Raw genomic sequence first — 26,068 nt, 5'->3', positions numbered from 1 at the left:
CCTCTCCCCTCCCTCTGAGTGACTGATCCAACATGACAGACCAACAGTGCTTCAACAGGAGAGGAAAGATAAGTGTCCCTATAAGAGGTACATGTAAAGACATTGCTCCCTTAGAATAAACAAATTATTGAGATTCCAAAGACTGAAATAACTTTCAACCAACCATCTGAGCTTGAAAGAGAATGAAAAACATTTCTTCCTGACATAATGGAAGTTATGGAGATGAGAATGGATGAATAGTCGGAGGATTCAGAAGTTGACAATGTCAGGACCATAGGTCAAATCCTTCTGGGAGTACTACAGTGATAATAACACAATGTAGCAATGGATCTGGAGTTTTCCCAAGGAGTTATATCAGCAATAGATATTATTCCAATGCAGAATAGATATCATTCCTACTTATAATTTTGGGATGACAGTGGAGCATGCTGAAAGTAGCTTATCTATGAAAAAAGAGATGGAATACTAAAAAGTTTTAATTTTAATTCCCCCACACCATCATTTCTGTGAGGCAAGTTGTCTCTTTTACCTTGGACCTATCTTTCCTTCCTAGCTTAATTTTAATAATTCTAAAGTAGGTATGCAGTTTGAATGTCTTATTGTAAATGTTTTTGTTCCATTTATTTACTGGCCTCAAAAAGAAGCAGTGTTGCCTAGGAATTGTATATGTATAATATACATATGTATAAGACCATAGAATACTGTGGTTGATGCTAGAATAAGACCCAAAATCAGTATTTTGCAGCAAAAGAAGAAGAAGAGGAAGAAGAGGTGGAGGAGAAAGAAAAAGAAGGAGGAGGAGGAGAGCAGGAAGAAGAGGGGGACAAAGAGGAAGAGGAGGAAGGAGGAGAGGAAGGAAGGGACAGAGGGAGGAAGGAAGGAAAAGGGAAAAGGAAGAAAAGGGAGAGAAAGAAAAATGAAGGAAAGAAGGGAAGGAAGGGAGAAAGGAAGGATGGAAAGAAGGAGGGAAGAAAAGAAAGGAGAAAAGAAAAAAGAAAAGAAAAAGAAATATGTAAATATATCTCAGCGGCTTTGGTTCTGGTTATTTGGGGAAAGCAAAATAATTAGGATAGGTTACATATACTAGGTTTTTTCCCTCTCTTTTATTCTCTTTTTAGGGAGTAGTGGAAGGAAACTCTGATATGCTCTTTTTACTTTCAGTTCCAAATAAGTGTGTATATAAATAAACCTATTGGGATTTGGGCATGCATATCAGTAAAAAATATGTTTTAAAATGCAAACTCCTTTTCAGGTGAAATTACATATGGTGGTAGAGTTACAGACACCTGGGATCAAAGATGTCTTCGTACAATCTTAAAAAGGTTCTTTTCTCCTGAAACATTAGAAGAGGATTATAAATATTCGGAATCAGGTAAATGGCTTTTCAATATTCTGGAGAGGACATTTTCCAAGAAGTCATTGGCGGTATCTCTCAGCTTTCCATCTAGGAGCTCTCGGTGTCCAGCCATCACAGTGCAGTCCCCATGTGCGCCTGCCCCAGCCCCATGCTTGACTACCTCCAAAACTGGTTTGGCAGTTGAAGTACAAAAATATCTTTTATGCAGCAACCACTTGGAGTCCTTCTAAAACAGGTCATACTCAGTCTAAATGTGTTTCCAAAGTTCTATAAATTTGGAGCCCTTGCCAATGTGTGACTTTCAGGAACACACCCCGAACTCCCAGAATCTTGAGAAGTTCTAAGAAGACACTCTGAAAGAGTAAGAGACTGATCACAGGCTCGAGGCCTCAAGAAAAGGGAAAGAGGCCAGGCATAGTAATGAAGGCAAAGAGAGTGGAGAAAACAATTCCCTTTTCTGTGGAAGATTATAGCCACCATCTGAATAGGCAGAGAAGGACTAAATTTGATAGTACAAAGCTGGTCTATTTGCAATATGTTTGCATTCTGTGTTTACAATAAACAGGCATCTATTTTGCACCCTTGGCTGACAGCCTACAAGAGTTTAAAGACTACATTGAAAATCTGCCTTTGATGGATGACCCAGAAATATTTGGAATGCATGAAAATGCCAACCTAGTGTTCCAGGTATGTGACTTTTAACCTAAAATACATTTGCATATTGTGTGTGTAAACTTGAAATATCAATAATCATCTCACTAGTTAAGTAAATTATTATATACTTAAGTGAGAAAAGTAAATGTTTCACCTCAACTTCAGCATTCGATTCCAATTTAGCCTGCTCCCTCTGGATCCCTCACAGCATCCTAAAATCACCATGCACTTTTCCCTGTCCAAAGTCATGAAATAAGGTTCATCCCTTAGGACCTGGAATACTATAAAAGTGGAGACGAGGTTTGGCTCACAAGGCTGAAGGGAATCATCTTCCTTTTCAACTTAAATTTTCCCCATTCAAGTGTTAGAGAGAGAGATCTACCTAGATATCAATGAATCCACAAGAAACAACAGAAGTACTTCCAGGAAAAAAAAAAGACCCAGGAGGTCAGTGCTCTGCCACCCTATGTCAAGGTTCTCTGCCATCAAAAACTGTTTTGCTGGGAGGAGTAGGAGACTGAAATATCATCAGGTCCCAGGAGTTTAGCTAGATAGTTATCAAACCATTCTGAACACCTACAAACTCAATAGGAGATATAAGAGAAAAAGAGCAGCAATTCTAGGAACAGAAAATTGACAACATTCCAGAAGGTAGAACACGTGGAGATGTGAATCTGAAGCAACGGGAAGATAGACCGTGGTGCGAGGAGCTGGCTCCTGGCACGTGGTAGAGCTGCAGAACACAAAATCAGAGCTTTCAGAAGTCTGCTCCACTGGGGGATGTCACTCCAGAGGCTAAGCAGGGGATGGAACCCTCACAGGGACAGTGTGGTCTCGCAAAATACCAGGGATACCTGAGGGTGGCAGAGCTCCCAGGTATCAGAGCGGGGAAGCCAGCTACAGAGACAGAGCTGAGGAGTGAGCTCTCAGCTCAGGGTTACCTTAAACCATGACCTGAGGCACAGCCAGACTACTGCTCTTCCAGCAGGGACCACACAAGTGGCAGATCTGGAGAGACCGCCTCCTTCCTCTTCTGAGGAGATCTCCTCCTTCCTCCTCCAGGAGGACTGGTGCAAGAGTGCACTGCAGGAATCTGCTGGGTTTGGACTCTAAACAGGGCTATGCACCACAGAAAGAAATGCTTGGTCACAGGCTGGGTGAGCTCAGAGTGCAGCCAGAGACCAGGGAGACAGGAGGGATTAACTGCTTTTCCCTGAGGGTGCATTGAGGAGTGGGACCCTGAGCTCTCAGCTCCTATGGGCTGGCCAGAGATTGGGAGGTTGCCATTCTCATTTTCCTCCTCCAAAGCTGTACAGAAAGCATTCAGGGAACAAAAGCTACAGAGAGCAAACCAAGCAAAGAGAGAGCCTAGAAGTAATGGACCAGAAAGGAACAGAGACAATATACAGTAACAGTCACCTTACAGGCAATACAACGGTACTAAATTCGTATTTTTCAGTAGTTACCCTGAATGTAAATGGGCTAAATGCCCCAATCATAAATGGCAAGGGTGGTGTAATTCTGCCTCAGGCAAAGACATTTCAGAATCACTGCAACAGGCCCCTCCCCCAGAAGATCAGCAAGAAAAGCCAGCCAAGACCAAGTTCACCAATCAATGAGAATGGGGGAACTCTAGAGGTAGGGGAAAGCAACACATAGAATTCATGGCTTTTTTTTCCCCCATGATCCTTCAGTCTTTCAAAGTTTAATTTTTTTATTTTATTTTTTTCTTATTCTATTTTTAAAATTTTTCCTTTCTTATTTTAATGTTTTAAAACTATTTTATCTAATCAATACCTTTTAAGAAATCTTTTTAAATTTTCATTGTTATAGTCATATTTTATCCCTTCATTGTATTTAACCTTAATTTTTGTATACACATAGGTTTTTTTTCCCCCTTAAAACTTTGGGATACAATTTCTTCTAATAGATCAATATATACCCTAAATCTAACACATAGCTTTGTACTAGTCTCTGGCCTGATCACATTCTTTCCTCTTTTTTTTCCTTCTTTGTTCAACCAACTTCTTATCCTATAAATCCCTTTTTTAGAATCTTTTTAAATTTTCATCTTTACAGTCATATTCCATCCCTTCATAGAATTTACCCTTATTTTTATATATATATAAGTTTTTCTTTCCTTAAATTTTTGGGAGGTAGTTGCTTCTAACAGACCAAAATACACCCAAAATCAAATGTGTGGCTCTGTTCTATTCACCAGTCTTATATATATATATATTTTTTTTCTTTCTTCTACCCTTTTGTCTCCCCCCACCCCCCCATTTTGGGTCTCTTCTGATTTGGTTAGTGTATATTTTTCCGGGGCCATTGCTACCATTTTAGTATTTTGTTCTCTCATTCATCTATTGTTATCTGGATAAAAGGACAAGGTGGAAAAACTCACCTCAAAAACAAAACAAAACAAAACAAAACCAGGCAGTGCTGATGGCTAGGGACCTAATCAATGTGAACATTAAGATGAAGATGTCAGGGGCGCCTGGGTGGCTCAGTGGATTAAAGCCTCTGCCTTTGGCTCAGGTCATGATCCCAGGGTCCTGGGATCGAGCCCCGCATCGGGCTCTCTGCTCAGTGGAGAGCCTGCTTCCTCCTCTCCCTCTGCCTGCCTCTCTGACTACTTGTGATCTGTCTGTCAAATAAATAAATAAAATTTAAAAAAAAAAAAAGATGAAGATGTCAGAACTAGAGTTCAGAATGACGATTATCAAGGCACTAGCTGGGCTTGAAAAAAGCATGGAAGATACTAGAGGATCCCTTTCTGGAGATATAAAAGAACTAAAATCTAACCAAGTTAAAATTTAAAAAAGCTCTTAATGAGGTGCAATAAAAAATGGAGGCTCTTACAGCTAGGATAAATGATGCAGAGGAGAGAATTAGTGATATAGAAGACCAAATGATAGAGAATAAAGAAGCTGAGCAAAAGACAGATAAATGACTACTGGATCATGAGGGGAAAATTCGAGAGATAAATGATACCATAAAATAAAAATTATCAGAATAATTGGGATCCCAGAAGAAGAAGAAAGAGAGGGGCAAAAAGTATATTGGAGCAAATGATAGCAGAGAATTTCCCTAATTTGGCAAAGGGGACAAGCATCAAAATCCAGGAGGCACAGAGAACCCCCCTCAAAATCAATTTAAAAAGGTCCATACACCGTCATCTAAAAGTAAAACTTATTAAGTCTCAGTGACAAAGAGAAGATCTTGAAAGCAGCTTGGGAACAAGAGGTCTGTAACATACAATGGGGGAAATATTAGATTGGCAGCAGACCTATCCACAGAGAACTGGAAGGCCAGAAAGGACTGGCATGATCTAGTCAGAGCACTAAATGGGAAAAATATGCAGCCCAGAATACTATATCCAGCTAGCCTCTCATTGAAAATAGAAGGAGAGATAAAAAGCTTCCAGGACAAAAAAAATTAAAAGAATTTGCAAACATCAAACCACCCCTACAAGAAATATTGAAAGGGTAGTCTAAGCAAAGAGAGAGCCTAGAAGTAATGGACCAGAAAGGAACAGAGACAATATACAGTAACAGTCACCTTACAGGCAATACAATGGTACTAAATTCGTATTTTTCAGTAGTTTACTGAATGTAAATGGGCTAAATGCCCCAATCATAAATCAAGGGATATCAGTATGGATAAAAAAAAAAAAGACCCATCAATATGCTGTCTGCAAGAAACTCATTTTAGACCCAAAGATACCTCCAGATGTAAAGTGAGGGGGTGAAAAACAATTTACCATGTTAATGGACATCAGAAGAAAGCTGGGGTGGCAGTTCTTATATAGATAAATTAGATTTTATGCCAAAGACTATAATAAGATATGAGGAAGGACACTATATCATACTTAAAGAGTCTGTCCAACAAGAAACTCTAACAGTTCTAAATATCTATGCCCCTAACATAGAGCAGCCATTTATGTAAACCAATTAACAACAAAATCAAAGAAACACATTGATAGTAATGCAATAATAGTAAGGGACTTTAACAGCTCCCTTATTGAAATGGACAGATCATCTAAGCAAAAGAGCAACAAGAAATAAAGGCTTTAAATGACACAATGGACCAGAGGGACATCACAGATATATATTCAGAACATTCCTTCCCAAAACAACAGAATACACATTCTTCTCTAGTGCACATGGAACATTCTCCAGAACAGATCACATCCTGGGTCACAAATCAGTTCTCAACCAGTATAAAAAGATCGGGATCATTCCCTGCATATTTTCAAACCACAATGCTTTGAAACTAGAACTCAACCACAAGAGAAAATTTGGAAAGAACTCAAATACATGGAGGCTAAGGAGCATCATACTAAAGAATGAATGGGTCAACCAGGAAATTAAAGAAGAATTTTTAAAAATTCATGGAAACAAATGAAAATGAGAACACAAATGTTCAAAATCTTTGGGACACAGCAAAGGCAGTCCTGAGAAGAAAGTATACAGCAGTACAAGCCTTTCTCAAGAAACAAGAAAGGTCTCAAGTACACAACCTAATGTGACACCTAAAGGAGCTGGAGAAAGAACAAAGAAACCCTAAACCCAGCAGGAGAGGAGAAATAATAATGATCAGAGCAGAAATCAATGAAATAGAAACCAAAAGAACAGTGGAACAAATCAATGAAAGTAGGATCTTGTTCTTTGAAAGAATTAATAAGATTAATAAACCCCTGGCCAGATTTGTCAAAAAGAAAAGAGAAAGGACCCAAATTAATAATATCATGAATGAAAGAGGAGAGATCACAACCAATGCCAAAGAAATACAAATAATTATAAGAACATATTATGAGCAATTATACACCAGCAAATTTCACAATCTGGAAGAAATGGATGCATTTCTAGAGACATATAAACTATCAAAACTGAACCAGGAAGAAATGGAAAACCTGAACAGACCCCTAACCAGTAAGGAGATGGAAGCAGTCATCAAAAATCTCCCCAAAAAGGGGTACCTGGGTGGATCAGTGAGTTAAAGCCTCTGCCTTCGGCTCAGGACATGATCCCAGGGTCCTGGAATCGAGCCCCGCATCGGGCTCTCTGCTCAGCAGGGAGCCTGCTTCCCTTCCTCTCTCTCTGGCTACCTCTCTGCCTACCTGTGATCTCTGTCTGTCAAATTAAATAAATAAATAAATAAATAAATAAAATCTTAAAAAAAAAAAAATCTCCCAAAAAACAAGAGCCCAGGGCCAGACAGCTTTCTGGGGGAATTCTACCAGACATTTAAAGAAGAATACATACCTATTCTCTTGAAACTGTTCCAAGAAATAGAAATGGAAGGAAAACTTCCAAACTCATTTTATGAGGCCAGCATTACCTTGATCCCAAAACCAGACAAAGACCCTATCAAAAAGGAGAATTACAGACCAATATCTTTAATGAACATGGATGCAAAAATTCTCACCAAAATACTAGCCAGCAGGATCCAACAGTACCTTAAAACGATTATTCACCACCGCCAAGTGGGATTTATTCCTGGGCTGCAAGGTTGCTTCAACATCCACATCAATCAGTGTGATACAATACATTAATAAAAGAAAGAACTATATGATACTCTCAACAGATGCTGAAAAAGCATTTGACAAAGTACAACATTCCTTCTTGATCAAAACTCTTCACAGTGTAGGGATCCAACATACTTCAATATCATCAGAGCCATCTATGAAAAACCCACAGTGAATATCATTCTCAATGGGGAGAAACTAAAAGCTTTTTCCCTAAGGTCAGAAACATGGCAGGGCTGTCCACTATCACCACTGCTATTCAATGTAGTACTAGAAGTCCTAGCCTCAGCTATCAGACAACAAAAAGAAATAAAAGGCATCTGAATTGGCAAAGAAGAAGTCAAACTCTCACTCTTTGCAGATGATACGATACTTGTGTGGAAAATCTGAAATTATAGTCTGATCCAAAACTGCTAGAACTCATACAAGAATTCAGTAAAGTGTCAGGATATAAAATCAATGCACAGAAATCAGTTGCATTTCTATATACCGATAGCAAGGTAGAAGAAAGAGAAATTAAGGAGTCAATCCCATTTACAATTGCACCCAAAACCATAAGATACCTAGGAGTAAACCTAACCAAAGAGGCAAAGAATCTGTACCCAGAAAAAGAAATTGAGGACAACACAAAGAAATGGAAAAACATCCCATGCTCATGCACTGGAAGAACAAATATTGTGAAAACATCTATGCTACCTAAATCAATCTACACATTTAACGCAATCCCTATCAAAATACCATATTTTTTTCAAAGACATGGAACAAATAACACTAAAACTTATATGGAACCGAAAAGACCCTGAATAGCCAGAAGAATGTTGAAAAAGAAAACCAGGGGCACCTGGGTGGCTCAGTGGGTTAAAGCCTCTGCCTTCAGCTCAGGTCATGATCTCAGGGTCCTGGGATCGAGGCCCGCATCGGGCTCTCTGCTCAGCAGGAGTCTGCTTCCCTTCCTCTCTCTCTGCCTGCCTCTCTGCCTACCAGTGATCTCTGTCTGTCAAATAAATAAATTAAATCTTAAAAAAAAAAAAAGAAAGAAAGAAAGAAAAAGAAAACTAAAGTTGGCAGCATCACAATTCCAGACTTCAAGCTCTATTACAAACCTGTCATCATCAAGACAGTATGGTACTGGCACAAAAACAGACACACAGATCCACGGAACAGAATAGAGATCCCAGAAATGGACCCTCAACTCTGTTGCCAACTAATCTTCGACAAAACAGGAAAGAATGTCCAATAAGACATTCTTATTGGAAATAAGACAGTCTCCTCAACAAATGGTGTTGGGAAAATTGGACAGCCACATGCAGAAGAATGAAACTGTACCATTTCCTTACACCACACACAAAAATAGACTCAAAATGGATGAAAGACCTCAACGTGAGACAGGAATCCATCAAAATCCTTGAGGAGAACACAGGCAGCAACCTCTTAGACCTCACCCGCAGCAACTTCTTCCTAGAAACATCTCCAAAGGCAAGGGAAGCACGGGCAAAAATGAACTATTGGGATTTCACCAAGATCAAAAGCTTTTGCACAGCAAAGGAAACAGTCAACAAAACCAAAAGACAACCAACAGAATGGGAGAAGATATTTGCAAGTGACAAATCAGATAAAGAGCTAGTATCCAAAATCTATAGGAACTTCTCAAACTCAACACCCAAAGAACAAAGAATCCAATCAAGAAATGGGCAGAAGATATGAACAGACATTTCTGCAGAGAAGACGTCCAAATGGCCAACAGACACGTGAAAAAGTGTTCCACATCACTTGGCATCAGGGAAATACAAATCAAAACCACAGTGAGATACCACCTCACACCAGTCAGAATGGCTAAAATTAACCAGTTAGGAAAGAACAGATGTTGGCAAGGATGCAGACAAAGGGGAACCCTTCTAGACTGTTCGTGGGAATGCAAGCTGGTGTAGCCACTCTGTAAAACAGTATGGAGATTCCTCAAAAAGTTGAAAATAGAGCTACCCTACAACCCAGCAATTGCACTACTTGGTATTTACCTTAAGGATACAAATGTAGGGACCCAGAGGGGCACGTGCACCCAAATGTTTATAGCAGCAAGTTCCACAATAGCCAAACTATGGAAAGAACCTAGATGTCCATCAACAGATGAATGGATAAAGAATATGTGGTATATATACACAATGGAATACTATGCAGCCATCAAAAAGACCGAAATCTTGCCATTGGCAACAACGTGGGTGGAACTAGAAGGTATTATGCTGAGAAAAATAAGTCAATCAGAGAAAGACAATTATGATCTCCCTGATATGAGGAATTTGAGAGGCAGGGCAGGGGGGTCATCAGTGGGGGGAGGGGGAGAATGAATCAAGATGGTATCAGGAGGGAGAAAAACCATAAGAGACTCTTAATCTCATGAAACAAACTGAAGTTTGCTAGGGGGTGGGAGGGTAGGGATAGGGTAGTTGGGTATGGATACTGGGGAGGGTATGTGCTATGGTGAGTGCTGTGAAATGTGTAAGGCTGGTGATGCACAGACCTGTACCCCTGGGGCAAATAATACATTGTATATTAATTTAAAAATTGCTTTGCTATTTAGTGAGGAGTTATAATAATATCTTGTTTTTCATTATTCTACTTTCAGGAAGAAAAGGAGTTGGCCAAACCAAGTGTTAATATTCACTCATATCTGACTGTTTGCTCTAGAGTGGGTGGGCATGGGGAGAGGGGTGAAAGAAGGGAAAGGGGAATGTAGATACAGTAAGACTTGTTGCATCCTGTGAGAAATATGGCACTGTCAATACAGGTAACACTCTTGGCAGCGTGTACCTAGGAGTGTAGTTTTGTGTCTTCCTTTGGTTCACTACAACTGACGTGAGCACCATGGTATGTTTTTATGTCTAGCCTCCCGTACTCCATTTTTCTGGTAGAGTATATGCCCTACTCTCAATCTCTTCCTTTTGGAATAACAGCCCCTTCCTCATTCCATGAAATTCTGGTAAGACGCCCTTACCTTCAGAGATGGGCAAGTGACTCAGCCCTGGCCAAGGGCAGCAAGCACTCCATCACCTAGCCACTGGAACTGGTCCAAGGAACAGGTACATGAACCACATTAGGTGAATGAGAATTCTTCCCTAAGCTTTAGTATATAGAGATGCTAGGATTGAGGGAGGAATTTCTCTTTCCTTTGGAATCACTGATTAAGATACTGTATATCTGTAGTTGTCTGTGGCCTTATCATTGACACTCAACCCATTCCCCCAACCACTTGGAAGAAGCTCATCTGCCATAGGAAAGAAAGAAACAACCAAGCATGTACTGGAGAGAAAACATTAGGTCCATTCATCCTGAGACCCATGTGACTTATGTTCTCTTCTTCACAGTGTATGAGTCAACAGATTTCTTTTCTTTGATTAGCTGGTTTGAGTTAGCTAATTCTGCCTGCCATCAATAGAGTCTTTACATTGAAGATATGATTCCTTCCTCACTCCAGCAAACTATACTTACAGAGATGCTTATTAGAAACTAGTAAGGAAAAGTGGACCTTGACCTATGCACATCAGTTGGAGGAAAAAGGCAGAAATTGCCTCCTAAGACAATAATGGACATTAGTCAAGGGCCATCTGTATAGACTGTCTGGGCACAAACAGATATCTACTATCACTTTTTTCATTAGAGGCTGAATAAATGGAGAGAAAAAAACACAGAGGCTGAGTAAATAGGGGAGAAAAACATACTGAAGGATAAAGGATAGAAAACACCATCTGGAAGATACAGACTTGTCCTCTGCAAATCACCTGCTGCTAAAACACAAAAATCAATGTTTTTTGGCATCTGAGGTAGGGCGGAAGACCCAGCCTGTAGAAAGAAAAAGCCAGAATCTGAGAACAGGCTGACATGTATATACAGAGGATGCCATGAGATGCGTAAGAATGAAAACTGTCAAGGAAACTAAAAATACCACAGCACAATTAAGAACTACTCTGGAGACTTATAGACCCGGACTGGTATATAGATTATCACACGTGTGATATAGAGGACAATAAACTTTCCAGAATGGAGATTAAAACGTCCAAAAATAGGGGTGCCTGAGTGGCTGAGACCACTAAGTGTCTGCCTTTGGCTCAGGTCATGACCCCAGGGTCCTGGGATCGAGCCCTGCATGGGGCTCCCTGGTCAGTAGCAGCATCATTCACAATAGCTGAACTGTGGAAGCAATCCAAGTGTCCATTGACAGGTTGTAAGCAAAAAAATGATATATACATACAATGGAGTATTGTTCAGCCTTAAAAAGGAAGGGAATTCTGCAATATGCTACAACAGGGATGAAATTTGAAGACATGACACTAAGTGAAATAAGCCAGTCACATAAAGACAAGCACAATATAATGCTATTTATATGAGGTATTTTGAGTAGTCAAAATCCTAGAAACAGAAAGTAGAATGTTATTTACCAAGGGCTGGGGAAAGGGAGGAATGAGGAATTACTGTTTAATGGGTATGGGGTATCAGTTTTAAGAGATGAGAAGAATTATGGAGTTGGATGATGGTGATGGTTGCACAGCATAATTAATGTATTTCATACCACTGAGCTGTATACTTAGACAGTTTTTGAAGAATCAAATTATACATGGATTTTTTTACTGTGTGATCGAGAGGAGCAATGCCCCTTACCCCAACGTTGTTCAAAGGTCACCTGTACCGTGCCTTTCCAATGAGCACATTTTACCAATCCTATCTTCAACATAAAAATTTCCCTCTTTTGAAAGTTGCCATTATTTCTATAAGTAAACTGTGCTGCATATTATTTTCTGAGAATCTGAGTCTTCACCATTCTGTCTCTTCCCACCTTTACAGTACAAAGAGACCAACACTTTAATCAACACCATACTTGAGGTCCAGCCAAGGTCATCTTCTGGTGGAGAGGGAAAAAGCAATGATGAAATTGTCCAAGAACTTGTTGCTTCAGTCCAGACCAGAGTTCCAGGTAATAAATAATCCCTGGCATCTGTACCTCATGGGACTTTTAGGAATAAACTCAGATAGCTGAGTGATGAGCAGGTATCCAAATCTGCTTTATTACATACACTTTTCTTTATGTAGAGAGCACTTCTGACCTGGAGCTCTCCATGGAAGCCTTGAGCATCTCAACAAGCCAACTGCCAGGAGCATTAGGAGCAAGTTGGTTTCTAAGCCCATGAAAGTTAACCAGCCTTTTTCCTGAGCTTCCTTGTGCCTCTAGACCTGTCCTGCCCAAGACAGTAGCCATTAGCTACATGTGGCTACTTAAACTTATAAATAAGCAAAATTTAAAATTCATTTCCTCAGTTGCACCAGCCACATTTTGAGTGCTACCATATCGGACAACACAGAAGACATTTCCGTTATTGTAAAATGTTCCATTAGATAGCCCTGCTCTAGAATCTGTGTCATATTTTCCCTAGATTCAAGAGAAGTAGCTAAATTATTATTACCTTGCTTTCTGGTTGAGTTAAGGAATCTTGCCAAATGATCAGCGATCTACTCTCACACTTTTCTTAGAATGACTATAGATTTACACTTCCTAGTCTGGTGTAAAATTAAACTGTGTTTCTCGCTCTACTCACAACACTTTTGACATCAAATGTGTGGGCTTCAATTCTCCAACTCTCTGGACACCAACTGGGTATCCTACAATCCAATTTTGACACTAACCAGAGTTAGCACAGACCCCACAGGTTAAGGGCTCAATCCCTAAGACTGTCCTCCTCTTTAGATGCCAATCTCAAGTCCCAAGCTGTGACCTATACTTCTAACTGGCAATAATTTGGGTGTTCCCACAACCCTCATCTTAGGTTTATAATTTGCTAGAATGGCCCACGGAACTCAAGGAAACACATTTACCAGTTTATTATAAAAGGATATAAGAAAGGGTACAGATAAACAACCACATGAAGAGGTGCATAGGCCAAGGTCTAGAAGAGTCTCAAGAACAGGAGCTTCTGTCCCCATGGAGTCAGGGTACACCACCCTCCTACTGCATAGAAGCTCTCCAAACCCCTTCAGTTAGGGTCTTTATAGAGGTTTCATTATTAGACATAATAGACCAAGTCATTAGCCATTAGTGATTGATTCAACTTTCAGCCCCTCTCTTCTCCAAGAGGTCAGAGGAGGAAGCTGAAAGTTCCAAAAGTCTAATCACAGGGTCGGTTCCCCTGACAACGATCCCTCCACCCTTCAAGGCTTTCCAAAGCCACCTCATTAACAAAGACTCTCCTTTCATCTTTAATACTCAGAAGCTATTTCAGCGCCAGGGTCAAAGCCAAATGTAAAAAATGATGCTCCTATCACTCTTATTATTTAGGAAATTACAAGGGTTTGGGGAGCTCTAGTCAGGAGGAACCAGGGACAAAGACCAAAATATATATTTCTTATTATATCACTGTACCACAGAGTCTTGCCAATTCTCCTAAGACACCCCACCCCCAGAAGAAAAGGCCTGAGTGACCTCAGAAGCCAGTCATCTCCTCCCAAAACAGGCCCTCAAAAGAATGCTTCCTGAGCAGAGGGTTCTGTTGTGGGTAAAGCAAACTGAGTCGGTTCGTTTAGGAGGTGATTTTAAACAAACAGAAGATAGAGGCCTGGGTGGAAAAGGGAGGCATAGGCAGATGGCTAGCTGGAAGGCCGTGTACTTGGTTCAGAGAGTTCTACTGACACCTAGGAGAATTTTCTCTCTGAACTTAATAAAGCACATATTTTCAGTGTGAAGTAAATGATGCCATCTGCTCAGGCAAAGGGGACAGGGATGTGACTATTCAGTAAGAGAACTGAGGGTTTGGAATAGCCCCTCAGGAGTTGATAGGGGACCAGGGATGTGTAAGCACAGCACTGCGGGTGACCCAAGCTAGACTCACCCACACCACTGTGTGAATGTTCTAGAGCAGTGAAAATGCAAATTCAGAAGGAATTTGGTATGTGGACTTCAGAGCCACTCACTTATGAACACTTTACTCAGACATGCAGGCAAAATGCTGGGCCTTCATTTTTGTAGAGCTTCTATAAGCCTCCATTTGCTAGACTATAGGGAAAAGGAAGAGCAAAACCTTCGACCCGGCCTGAGCTACAGGCCTAAAAACTGAGTCAGTCCCTTTGAACAGTGCTCAGGAACAAGAGAGATGCTGCATCTGCCTCTTCCCTCGCTCCCCACCCCCAGCCACCCCCTCGTCTCTGAGAGGCAATGCCTGTGTGCAGGGAAGAGGGAGGCTTACATACACCTGGCAGAGAAAACCCAGGGTTCCTGGCACCTCTGGTCCCAGGGATGGCCCTTACCTACCAGGTAGCTGCTGGTCCTGCCGGCATTTGCCACTGAGGTCTATGCGCAGCCGGACTCCCACTCAGCCGAGGCCCGCTGCAGAAGTCGACTTTGTAAGAGTTAAGCTAAGCGCATGACAAGGGCAGTGCTATGAGGACCATAGTCCATGATGATCAGTCTGAGGAATCCGCTGTGTGTGTTTCAGAAACACTAGAAATGGAGAGTGCGTCGGAGAGCCTTTTCGTCAGGGATCCTCAAGGACGCCTTAACTCCCTGACTACGGTGCTCGGACAAGAAGTGGACCGCTTTAACAAGCTACTGAAGCTGATACACGTATGAGCACTCGCTGCCGGTACTGCTGTCGGGCAGCAAAGCTTTGTAGAAAAGTGTAGCCTCATAAGAATCCTCCATTTCCACCACCTCAGCATTTCCATTTGGATTTGCTAACAACTCTCCAAACACAACTTGGCTAAAATGGGATCGGCCCCCATCCAAGGAATCTGTTGCCCTTCTCTGATAAGGCCTCCATCAGTCTGTGACATTACAGATCCCAGTGTCCTCATTATCCTAATTTACACCCCTGGAGTGAGCATTGACTCAGACATTTGATCAAGGACCAAAGCACTGAATTATGAGAGATTTAGCGTGTGTTCCTGACGGCCAGTTTGCATGTAATAACACAGTCTTTATGACGACTATAAAAACCAGAGTTTCTCCAAGTTGGGCCACAAAATACCCGCGTTAGAATCTGCTATGCAACATATTCGAAATGCAGGTTCCCTGATCCCATTCCAGACCTACTGCGTTAGAATTCCCTGAGAAATTTTAAATAACCTCCCCCCAACAGATGATTTCACTGCCACTAAAATTTGAGGACAACTATTTGGACCTTTGCCTTATGCTCCGGAATACTTTGTGGATGGCCTTGGATTTATAATGATGGCTGAAGGCCTCCCTGGTTTCTCTGTGTGTCACTTTGATAAGGGAAGCACAAAAACTATTAGAGACCAAATACTGAGCATTCACTGGGTAAGTTTTGCTGCCCAGCAAGACCCAAATGCCTAGCACAATGTCAAGGCTCGGTGATAAGATTGGGAAGGACAACTGGGGTAAGTCTTTTAAAGCCAAAGGCTCTCCCCTATTAGAAAAAGTCTCCTGGTGTTACTGGTTGGCAGGTAATACTTCGGCTTGTGGGTTAGAGGGGCACAGGTCAGCTGAACATGCAAAGCCCTCACCTTGGGACTGTGGATCTTGTCAGCTATACACCACTGTCTCGGGCCGGAGGCCAGCCCAGGGCTTAACACCTTGTACACGGAAAGAGCCAGGCTAGAGACTAAGCTGCTAGGATAAAGACCTCTAAACACAATGACCAAAACAAGATAAAAACTCACTTCCCTCTTCAGCTAACAGCCCAGAGGAAGCCCTATGGGGACAGGGAGTCCATCTTGCTCTGTGAGCTCATCTAGGGACCCCAGCTGGAGGGTCAGCTCTTCCAGCCTCAACAGCTAGCCTGCATCTCTGGGCCTAAGGTGGCTGCTCCTATTGTCCCCTTTTGCCAGCCAGTGGGACAGGGGAAAGAGAGGGCTGGGAGAAAGCAGGTTCCTGGTAAAAATGTGACCCAGAAATCGCATACATCATTTTCTTTTCTTGCACCCCATTAGCCAAAATTTGCTCACATGGCTATGCCCCAGCTTCGAGGGTGGTGGGCAGTGTAGTCTCCAAGTTGGATTGCTGTGCCCAGCAAAAAGGAAGGGAGGACTGTTGTTCAGAGGACGGACATGCTGCTCATGTCTTGCCTCCTCTACATCATGACCTTTCACCTACTTGAAGACGGACAAAAGCAAATGTCGCTTCCTCCAAAAAACCCTTCCTGACACACCAGCCCGTCCCTCCACCATCAGATAACTTAAGAGCCCCTCTTCAGCGCCCCATCATTTCAGGTGTCTGTGTCTATCACTGTGCCTACCGCATTACTTTGTAATTACCCCTCCATGAAGATGGGTCCCCAGGGAGACAATGAACTTCTGGAAGAGAGGGAAACTGGGATATTAGTCATTTTTGTTTCCCTAGCCCCTGACACATACTAAATCTTCGTGAATATTTTAATGAGTGAGTGAATGAGTGTGGCTCTCAAGTCTCTCTGCGGCCACTTCTCATCAAACACCATCTCCCAATAATGGCGGGATTCACCTACAGGAAGCAGAAGAGGGCAGAGTCCAGGAAGAAGAAGCCTGCAAGGCCATCAGGAACAGAGGCAGAGCGCTCCTATCTGAGGGAGGGGTGGTGGCCCCTCACCACCGCCTCCCCCATCCTGACCTCTGCCTGGCCCTGCTTTGCTCTGAATCTGGCCGAGCCCCACCTTCACTTCACCCAGGGAATAGCAAGGCAGCACCGCCGTGGCACTAAGAAAGGCCGAGGAAGGTGGCAGCACCTGGGAGGCCCATTCTCCTCCTTCTAGTGACAGAACTGTGAGCCAGGGCTGTTCCTGGGACAGAGGAGGCCAGCCTGTTAGTCAGGTTTCTAGCCACAGAGAACATTTTGAAATTATGCTTTCTCCCACTAACATGGCGCCTGCCTTAAGTACCTCCTCTGGGAGAATCGGCTGCAAAGTGACCTCTATTTTCAGCAGACCTGGAAGACCCTAGCTGCCTAATCCCCCCCTTCTCCCCGTAACTTAAGCATTCTCCCAGCATTTTATATAAATCTCCTGCTTTTTCCATTTTCAGTATCTAAGGTAGAATACCGCCTTGGCTCTGGCTGAGAACCTCCTTGCTCTCTGACGCTGCCAAGGGCTCCTCACGTCCCAAGGGCAGATCTAACTAAAACTCTTCTTTTTCATACCACTGCCTCTTGTGGAGAGAGATGGCGCGCTGGGGAGTAACTGTGAGGGAAGGGAAGGCTGACTAACCTTATTCATCCACATATGGCCTATCTCTGAGCTATATGGTCCTGGACCTTATTTGGTTTTTTCAATCAATATAAATTTGGCCTCTAACGTCTTTCTATAATATCTTTCCAGTAGATGGCAGTAGTTTTCATAAAATGGGAACCCGTCCTGGCCGTACCCATCCTCAAGCCCAGCCTTCCTCTTTAGCCAGGCAGCAACTGCAGCCCTGTACTTCCCACAGCTGCTGCCAGCCCAGCATCTCCCAGGACTGCTGTCTGCCTCTGACTTTTGTTGGGGTGAGGGGAGGGTAAGGGGCATGCCTTAAGGAGGTGTTTCCAGTTCAAGGTACCTGCTGAAAGATTGGTCTCGTCTAAGAATCTTCCCTCTCTGCTATGACCTCAGAGGCTGTAGGTGGCCCCCGGGGCAGAATTATCGGGGGCACGAGGTAGTTCCCACCATCCCCCCGCCACGCTTCCCAACTAACCAACCATCAGGCCTGTTTCTCCTTTAGTCTAGAGGAGAGCTGTTCATGGCAGTTCTTGAAATCACTTCTTGAGGCTTCAGGGGATATTTCTCTATCTTCCCCTCTCTCCACTGCATTGGATTCTGCTATTAACCGCCGGAACTGTCCCCCACCCCAGGTCTTACATCCCTATGGTCACATGTTGTAAAAATAGATGAAAGACTGGAGGGTCTGGCTCAGCAGGGAGGATGGAACCCAGCAAGTTGTCCCTTCAGCCCGACGCAGTACCTGCTGCCACAAACGAGTGGCACTCACACTTGATAATTACATCTGTGAAATGCACCTCCCCATTCCTGTTCTTTCAGACTTCTCTGGAAACACTCAACAAAGCCATTGCTGGCTTTGTGGTGATGTCTGAGGAGATGGATAAGGTCTATAACAGTTTCCTCAACAACCAGGTTCCTTCTCTGTGGTCCAGCACAGCCTACCCGTCCCTGAAGCCACTAGGATCATGGGTGAAAGATCTTATCCTGAGGACTGCGTTTGTGGATGTAAGAAAATTCATTTCTTTGGGGTTTGATGAACACAGTAGGCCTCAAGGTCCTTAAAAAGCCCTAGCAAACTGAAACACTAACAACCACTGAGGGATCATCTGAGCCCAAAGAGACAGAAACTTCCAGAATGGCATCAATTTGAAAGTCATGCTGATCATAACATACTTTGCCCTTGGCCTTTATTGCCACATGTCCTTTTAGTTTCAGATCTAGTTCATGGGACCCCGCTATGACATACAGAACCAATCTGACATGGGTCCAAAGTGCCAGGTGTGACCTTGCTGTGGTCTCCCCTCTCCCACACCCCCTGAAATAACCAGTTTCTGGATTTATGCTCAGGCTGTTGGGTGAGGAAGGGGAACAGACAGGCAGTGAGAATGAGGCTGGTGACTAACTCAGGCTGGTTGAGATTCTGTCTCCTGAGAAGCCCTCCAAAATATGACTTTGATTTAAATGACAAACTCCATTTTAGAAAAACAGTACATGATGATGTGATGTTTCTCCTTTAGTTGTGGCTCAAAAGGGGGCAGCCTAAGTCCTTCTGGATCTCCGGTTTCTTCTTTCCTCAAGGATTTCTAACAGGTAACCAACCTTGCTTTCTCAAGAAAAATCCCACAGAAAAGACCATGATCGGTTACATGCTGGGTTTCTAGGAGCCAGGGAGAAGGCCTGGCTGCTAATGACATAACTGTGCATGGCTGACTGTAGGGCAGTTCGGTGAGGCCCTGCTCTTCCTCTCTGGTCGGGGAAAGGATGGCAGAAACAGCAGATGCTCCCCTGCAACCTAATCCCTGCCCCTCTCTGTCATGCAAGTGTGCCCTGCTGCTGTAAACGTCCACAGCACGCCCCAGTCCCGTGCGACCCCTGTGCTTAAAGGCACCACCTGCTCCAGCCCCACCTCAGCACAGCTTCCTTCCCTCTAACAAATACTCCTTCTGTCCTTCCAGCAGCCCTCAAGGACTTCAGCTAGTGGGCCCAGCCTTATATACAGCCCATATAAAACAAGCTGAGCAGGACTCTGAAGTTAGGGAGATGGGGCTCTGGATGTCCTGCACTGGCTTATCTCCCTCACTGCAGAGCAGTGCCCTTGAGACTTGGCCTTCCTCCCTCTCTTCCCAGCCCTGCCATGGCTCCACCCCTCCCAACATCACCGCAGGCTTCCAGTCTGATGAGCTAATTTGGAATAAGGCATTAATGGTTGGGACTTCTCACTGGAGTGGAAGCTCTCAAATGCTAGAGCAGGCTGGCGGAGGCAAGCGGAGGCTGTGTTCGAGAAACGGCAGTGTTGTTCCGAGGATCCAGCTTTCTGGTTTTCATATTTATAGGAACTCTTCAAAATCATGCTCGGAAATACAATTTGCCTATAGATGAGCTGAGTTTCAAATACAACATGATTCCCATCTACCGGGATCAAGCTGCAGTTATAGAAGCTGCCAAGACAGTGCAGTTTGGACAAGAATTGCCCATGGACTTGGAGGTACTGTCCCATGACTACTGTTACAGCAAAGCAGCTCTGTCCCACGGCCATCTGAGATCTCAGCCAACCTCCCCTGTCCCCCTCTCCCACTGCCTCCCACATGCAGGAGCACGAGAAGCAGACAAGATTCACAGCCCTCAGACAAACTCCCCAGGCGAGCAGTGCCTAGATGGAACTGCCCAAATTAGCCTGATTTGTAGAGATGTTCTTTAAAGTAACCCTGTTTATTTCTTTAGAGTCCGATGGCAACTTTCTCCTTCTTAATGGAGAAAGAGGTTAAATATGAGGGTTTTAACAAGATGTTAAAAACAAGGGTTTCGGGGCGCCTGGGTGGCTCAGTGGGTTAGGGCCTCTGCCTTCGGCTCGGGTCGTGGTCCCAGGGTCCTGGGATCGGGCCCCGCATGGGGCTCTCTGCTCTGCGGGGAGCCTGCTTCCTCCTCTCTCTCTGCCTGCTTCTCTGCCTAGTTGTGATTTCTCTGTCAAATAAGTAAAAAAAAAAAAAAAAAAAAAAAAAAAAAAAAAAAAAAAACCAAGGGTTTCAGAATTAGGCAGGCCTGACTCCCCTTTGCCAGCTAAGTATGCTAGAGCAAGGACCAGGGTGTCTGCATCTCAGCATTCTCATCGGTAAGATGGGGCCGCCACCGACCTCAGAGTGGTGATGTGGTAAGAATGAACCGGCACATAATGCTCCCGCAGTAATAGGGAGGGCACGTACTGCATGGAGCACTGGGTGTGATGCCAAAACAATGAACACTGTTATGCTGTAAATAAACAACAACAAAAAAAGAACTACTATTACAGGCTGAGTCTATTGGCCGTTCATTGAGCTGCCCCCTAGCGGAAGTGATGTACTAACTTCATACATTATATAACCACAACTACACGGCATAACTTACAGGAGTGCACTAGAGAAGCAGTTCAAACTTCTTGCCTACATAGTTTACTCCCTCTAGAGCAGAAGTTCTCAAAGTGTGATTCCAATACCAGGAACTCGGGCATCACCTGGGAACCTACTAGAAATGCAAATTCCAAGGACCCATTCCGGATCTACTGAATCAGAAACTCTGGGCTGAGACCCAGAAATCTGTACTGTGACAAGTCCTACATGGGGTTCTTGGCCCACTAAAGTTTGAGAACCACGGCTCTAGAGTATCAGTGATTCTCAACCTTGACTGATGGTTAGGATCACCTGTGGAAACTTCTTAAAACTCCCAGTGCCCAGACTACCCGCTAGTCACATCAGAATCACCTCCGTTTCATTAGGCACCATTATTTTCCAAAGCTCCCCTGGTGATTCGAGTGTATAGGCAGGGATGAGAACCACTGCTGCCAACATGAGCTTCCCAGCTTCGACGTGCTAAGGAGATAGCGACAAGGACTAGAGCTCTGTGTACCAGTGAGCCATATAAATATAATTTCCTATTTGTGCCACAAAATCAAACATCTGCTCCAGATGGTTTTTTCCAAGAAAGTGTTCATGCACCAATCAACAGAGTTGTGGTGAATGGCTTTACTAAACTTTAACATATCCTGGCATCAGTTAGTAGAAGTTGCTCCTGGATACTTCTGTCAGCATCCACCCCACTCAGATCTGACTGATCTACTCTGCTCAAGACAAACCGATTCAATATGCATAGCTTACTTATGAAATACTTTAACATCCCATGCCTCTTAATTGCCTGTATTTAAAATGACAATAAAAAGGGTTATACTTTTAAGGAAATTTGTTTGAGCATCAAAATGCTTTTTAAAGTAAAGAGAAAATAAATTGAGAGTTGCACTCCTCATTATTTTGAGCCCCTTCTTAGCCAGGAGGGTGTCCCAGGCCTGTATCAGGACTAACCAAGGCCTCGGAAAGGCACCCACAAAAAAGCTCTCACTGAGGCCTTCCAGGATGCCGGCCCTGCTCTGTGCCTGGCACATTTTTACCTGCCCCAGGAGGCTGACTCTGACAGATGGAAGCTTATGCTGACCGGGGCCTCTGTTCCTCCACCTTGCCCCAACCCACACCACATCTCTGCCTGGATTGGGGGCACTGGCGCATGACAATACCTTAGAATCCCTGCTTTCTATGGAGATGGCAGGTCACATCATGGGCCCACCTCGTGGTCCTCCCAGCAACTGTCTCTCAGAGACTGCTTACACAGCTTTAGTTCTGTTACACACAAGCCACTGTCTGCCCATCTGCCACCTTTGTGCAGCTTAGGAAAACACACTCCCTCTGGGTGGATGCCCATTTGGCTCCCACACATGGCCTGGCACGTGTATAGCAGGCTGGTTTTCAGCCTCTCCTAAGGCAAACTGCACAAGTGTACACAGCAACCCCCTAGACGGGAAGCCCCCCCCCTCCCGCCCCGAGCCTGCCCAGGAGACGAAGTTCAGGATGCTAAAAAGTAAAGACCAGCCAAAAAGCTTACCATTCTTTTGTTCATGATAAAAATATACTACCTGTGTCCAAACAGCTCAGTCATCTGCCTGCAGGTGCGAAGCTCCAGTTATCCCAAAGATAACTAGCTCCACAAATGGCCAGAGGCACTCAGTGTTTGAGGAAGGACGACACGGAAGCCTACAACTGGCCGAAATTGTATACCAGGGGTGGCATCCAGTCACGGGCCACTAAGGGCGAGGATTTTTCTCTGTCTCTCCCCACCTGCTTTAACAGAAACATGAAAAATCTAGCATAATTTCTGAAAACAAAAAAGGAACTTTCCATTGGTGCTCTGTAAATGTTACTAGAGATATAGAGTCTGTCTTTAGCAGGGCACCCAGACCCCAGAAAGACCTTGCTAAACCGAACAGCCCTCCTATCCCACCCACTTCCCATGAGAAGGAGAAAGTCAGGACATAACATAGGATAGTCTGTAGCCCATCAATGGCTTCCCTATTAGAGATCTTAGTGGAATATGGAAAGTATGAGATCTGGTGTCAAACTGAGAAGGAAGTCATTTTACCTTTCCAAGCCTCTGTATTTACCACTCCAGAATGTGAGTAATAATAGCAATCTATAGAGTGTTTCTAAGAACTAACTGGTGAGGATGTGGGGCTCAGAAAACAGCCCACAGCAGCTAAGCCCCTTCTCCTCACCTTAAAACTTCTGTTCGTCTTTCAGTTGCCCTCTCCTCAGGATGGCGTTCTTGTTCATGGGATGTTCATGGATGCTTCTCGATGGGACAACACGGAGATGGTGATGGAGGATGCACTGCCAGGACAGATGAATCCAATGCTGCCTGTGGTGCATTTTGAACCTCAACAAAATTATGTGCCAAACCCAACACTTTACCACTCCCCACTTTATAAAACAGGGGCCCGGGCAGGAACGCTCTCAACCACAGGTAAGGATGCGCAAACACTGGCCCAGATGATGACAAAACACAAACTAAAGTCAAAAAAAAAAAAAAAATACTATGCAAGGAGAGACCTTAAACCAATTAGCAAAGCTTAAAAGGAGGCCACTTATAACATATTAATTCATAAATGTTATAAATTCTCTTTCTTTAAACTCTGAGATGGGATTGACATTATAAAACTAATACTTTCTTCTAATAAGTAGAAAATAGAGCTTACTGAACAGTGATGTCTAATTTCAAAAAATGATGGCCTGAGTACATACAAAAATCCCTCTCTCACCAAAGCCACTGAGACTCATCATAGAAAATGGATTTGAAAATAAACCAAAAATGGAATGCCATGTTGAAGAAAGGGGAATCCGAGTGGGCCTGAAACTAAAACGTAGCCCTGAAAAAAGGAACCAAGTAGAAAGCTGTATCAACAGAGACTGAAGATCTGCCCCACATAGAGATAGGACACAGCTGAAGAGTGAGCAGGGCATGAGCTAAGGAAAGTCCTCACAATATAGCACAGTGAGATTTAAAAAAAAAAAAAAAGTGACATCATGAAAGGAGCCAAATTTTCCATTTTTTATCTAGTAGGCAATCTGGAAGGAGAAAGAGGATGAAAGAGAGAGAATAATGGCAGATAACTTTCCAGACTGAAGAAACACTGTTTTCAAAGTGGCCATACCATTGAACACTTCCACTAGTAGCATGTAAGGGTTCCAGTTCCTCCACATCCTCATGACCACTTAGGATCATCAGTCCTATTACTTTTAGATGTCAGATAGATAGGTGGGTGACAGAATATAGTGGTATCTTCTTGTGGTTTTACTTTGCATTTCCCTAATGACTAAGGATGCCAGCCATTTTCCTGGTACTTATTTATATCTTCTTTGATGAACTGTCTGTTCAAGTCTTTTACCTATTTTGTAAAAGTCATTTGTCTTATTATTGGCTAAAATTCCAATAGGAGCTCTGTCTTCTCAGCAAGAGGAACCAAGAAAAGGTAGTAATTAAAATGATGTTGCTGACAACCCTCTCAGGTCCCCTCCCTCCTTGGGAGCTTTGTACTATCACTTTGCTGTCGCTAAATAGACCTTGTTTGGTGCCTGGGTGGCTCAGTCAGTTAAGCATGTGCCTTAGGCTCAGGGCCCCAGAGTCCTAGGATCCAGCCCGCATCGGGCTCTCTACCCAGCAAGGAGTCTGCTTCTCCCTCTCCCTCTGTGCATGTGCTCTCTCCTGTGCGTGCTCCCTTTCTCTCTCTCTTCCTCTCTTATACTCTCAAATAAAATACATTATAAAATAGGTCAGGAAGAGAGAAATTCTTCCACAAATGGTGCTTGGACAATTGGTTTTACCAAACTTAGACCCTATGTCATACTATATACAAAAATTAAATCACTGATGGATTCCTTACACTTAATCATCACGAAATTGTAAAATTATTATTAACTGGAGGAGCAAGATGGTGGAGGAGTAGACATAAATATCACCGGGTCCCAGGAGTTCAGCTAGATAGTTATCAAACCATTCTGAACACCTACAAACTCAACAGGAAATTGAAGACAAGAAGAGCAGCAATTCTAGGAACAGAAAAGCAACCACTTTCTGGAAGGTAGGACGTGTGGAGAACTGAACCCAAGGCAACATACGGGAAGAGAGACTGCTGAGGGAGGGGCTGGCTCCCGGCGAGCAGTAGAGCAGTGGAGCACAAAATTGGAACTTTTAGAAGTCTGCTCCACTGAGGGACGTCACTCTAGAGGCTAAGCAGGGGGTGGAGAACTCACAGGGACAGAGTGGTCTCAAGATCTGTGGGGTCACAAAAAGACCAGGGGTGTCTGAGTGTGGCAGAACTCCCAGGTATGGGAGCAGGGAAACTGGCTGCAGAGACAGAGCTGAGAGCCAAGTGAGCTCTCAGCTCGGGGTTACCTTAAACTATGATCCAAGGTGCAGTAACACAGTAACTGCTCTTCAAGCAAGACCCCACAAGTGGCAGATCCAGAAGAGACACCCCTCCCCCTTCCTCCTCTGGGAGGAATGGCACAGGAGCATGCTGCAGGAATCTGCTAGGTTTGGAGACTCCAAACAGGGCCATGTGCTAGAGATAGAAACACTCAGTCACAGGTTGGGTGAGCTTGGAATGTGGCTGGAGACCAAAAACAGGAGTGATTGACTGCTTTCCTTGAGGGTGCACTGAGGAGTGGGGCCCCGAGCTCTCAGCTCCTACAGGGTCTAGAGACTGGGAGCACGCCATCCTCATTCCTTCCCCCAAAATCTGTACAGAAAGCATTCAGGGAACAAAAGCTACCAAGAGCAAACCCAAGCAGATTACTTAGCCCAACCCCTGGCAAGGGTGGTGCAATTCTGCCTTAGGCAAAGACATTTGAGAATCACTGCAACAGGAATCTCCCCCAAAGGATCAATAAGAACATCCAGCCAAGACCAAGTTCACCCATCAATGAGAACTGCAAAACATCAGAGCTACAGGAATACACCACAAAGAATTCATGGCTTTTCCCCCATGATTCTTTAGTCTTTCAAAGTTAA

General features: G+C 43.6%; 1 protein-coding gene across 1 annotated transcript in view; it reads left to right on the top strand.

Moving 5' to 3' along the window:
- The window catches only part of DNAH6 (dynein axonemal heavy chain 6), a 227,139-nt gene that overhangs the window by 192,852 nt on the left and 8,219 nt on the right, over positions 1-26,068 (top strand). The window contains exons 68-75 of the mRNA XM_045978683.1: positions 1,253-1,372; positions 1,923-2,044; positions 12,375-12,504; positions 15,014-15,141; positions 18,524-18,709; positions 19,222-19,294; positions 20,038-20,189; positions 23,299-23,521. Of these exons, the coding sequence (XP_045834639.1) occupies positions 1,253-1,372; positions 1,923-2,044; positions 12,375-12,504; positions 15,014-15,141; positions 18,524-18,709; positions 19,222-19,294; positions 20,038-20,189; positions 23,299-23,521 (1,134 nt within the window). The remainder of the gene's footprint in view (positions 1-1,252; positions 1,373-1,922; positions 2,045-12,374; positions 12,505-15,013; positions 15,142-18,523; positions 18,710-19,221; positions 19,295-20,037; positions 20,190-23,298; positions 23,522-26,068) is intronic.

The sequence above is a fragment of the Meles meles genome, chromosome 15, assembly GCF_922984935.1.
Source record: "Meles meles chromosome 15, mMelMel3.1 paternal haplotype, whole genome shotgun sequence".
Lineage (NCBI taxonomy): Eukaryota > Metazoa > Chordata > Mammalia > Carnivora > Mustelidae > Meles > Meles meles.
This window is presented reverse-complemented; position numbering and strand designations above follow the sequence as displayed.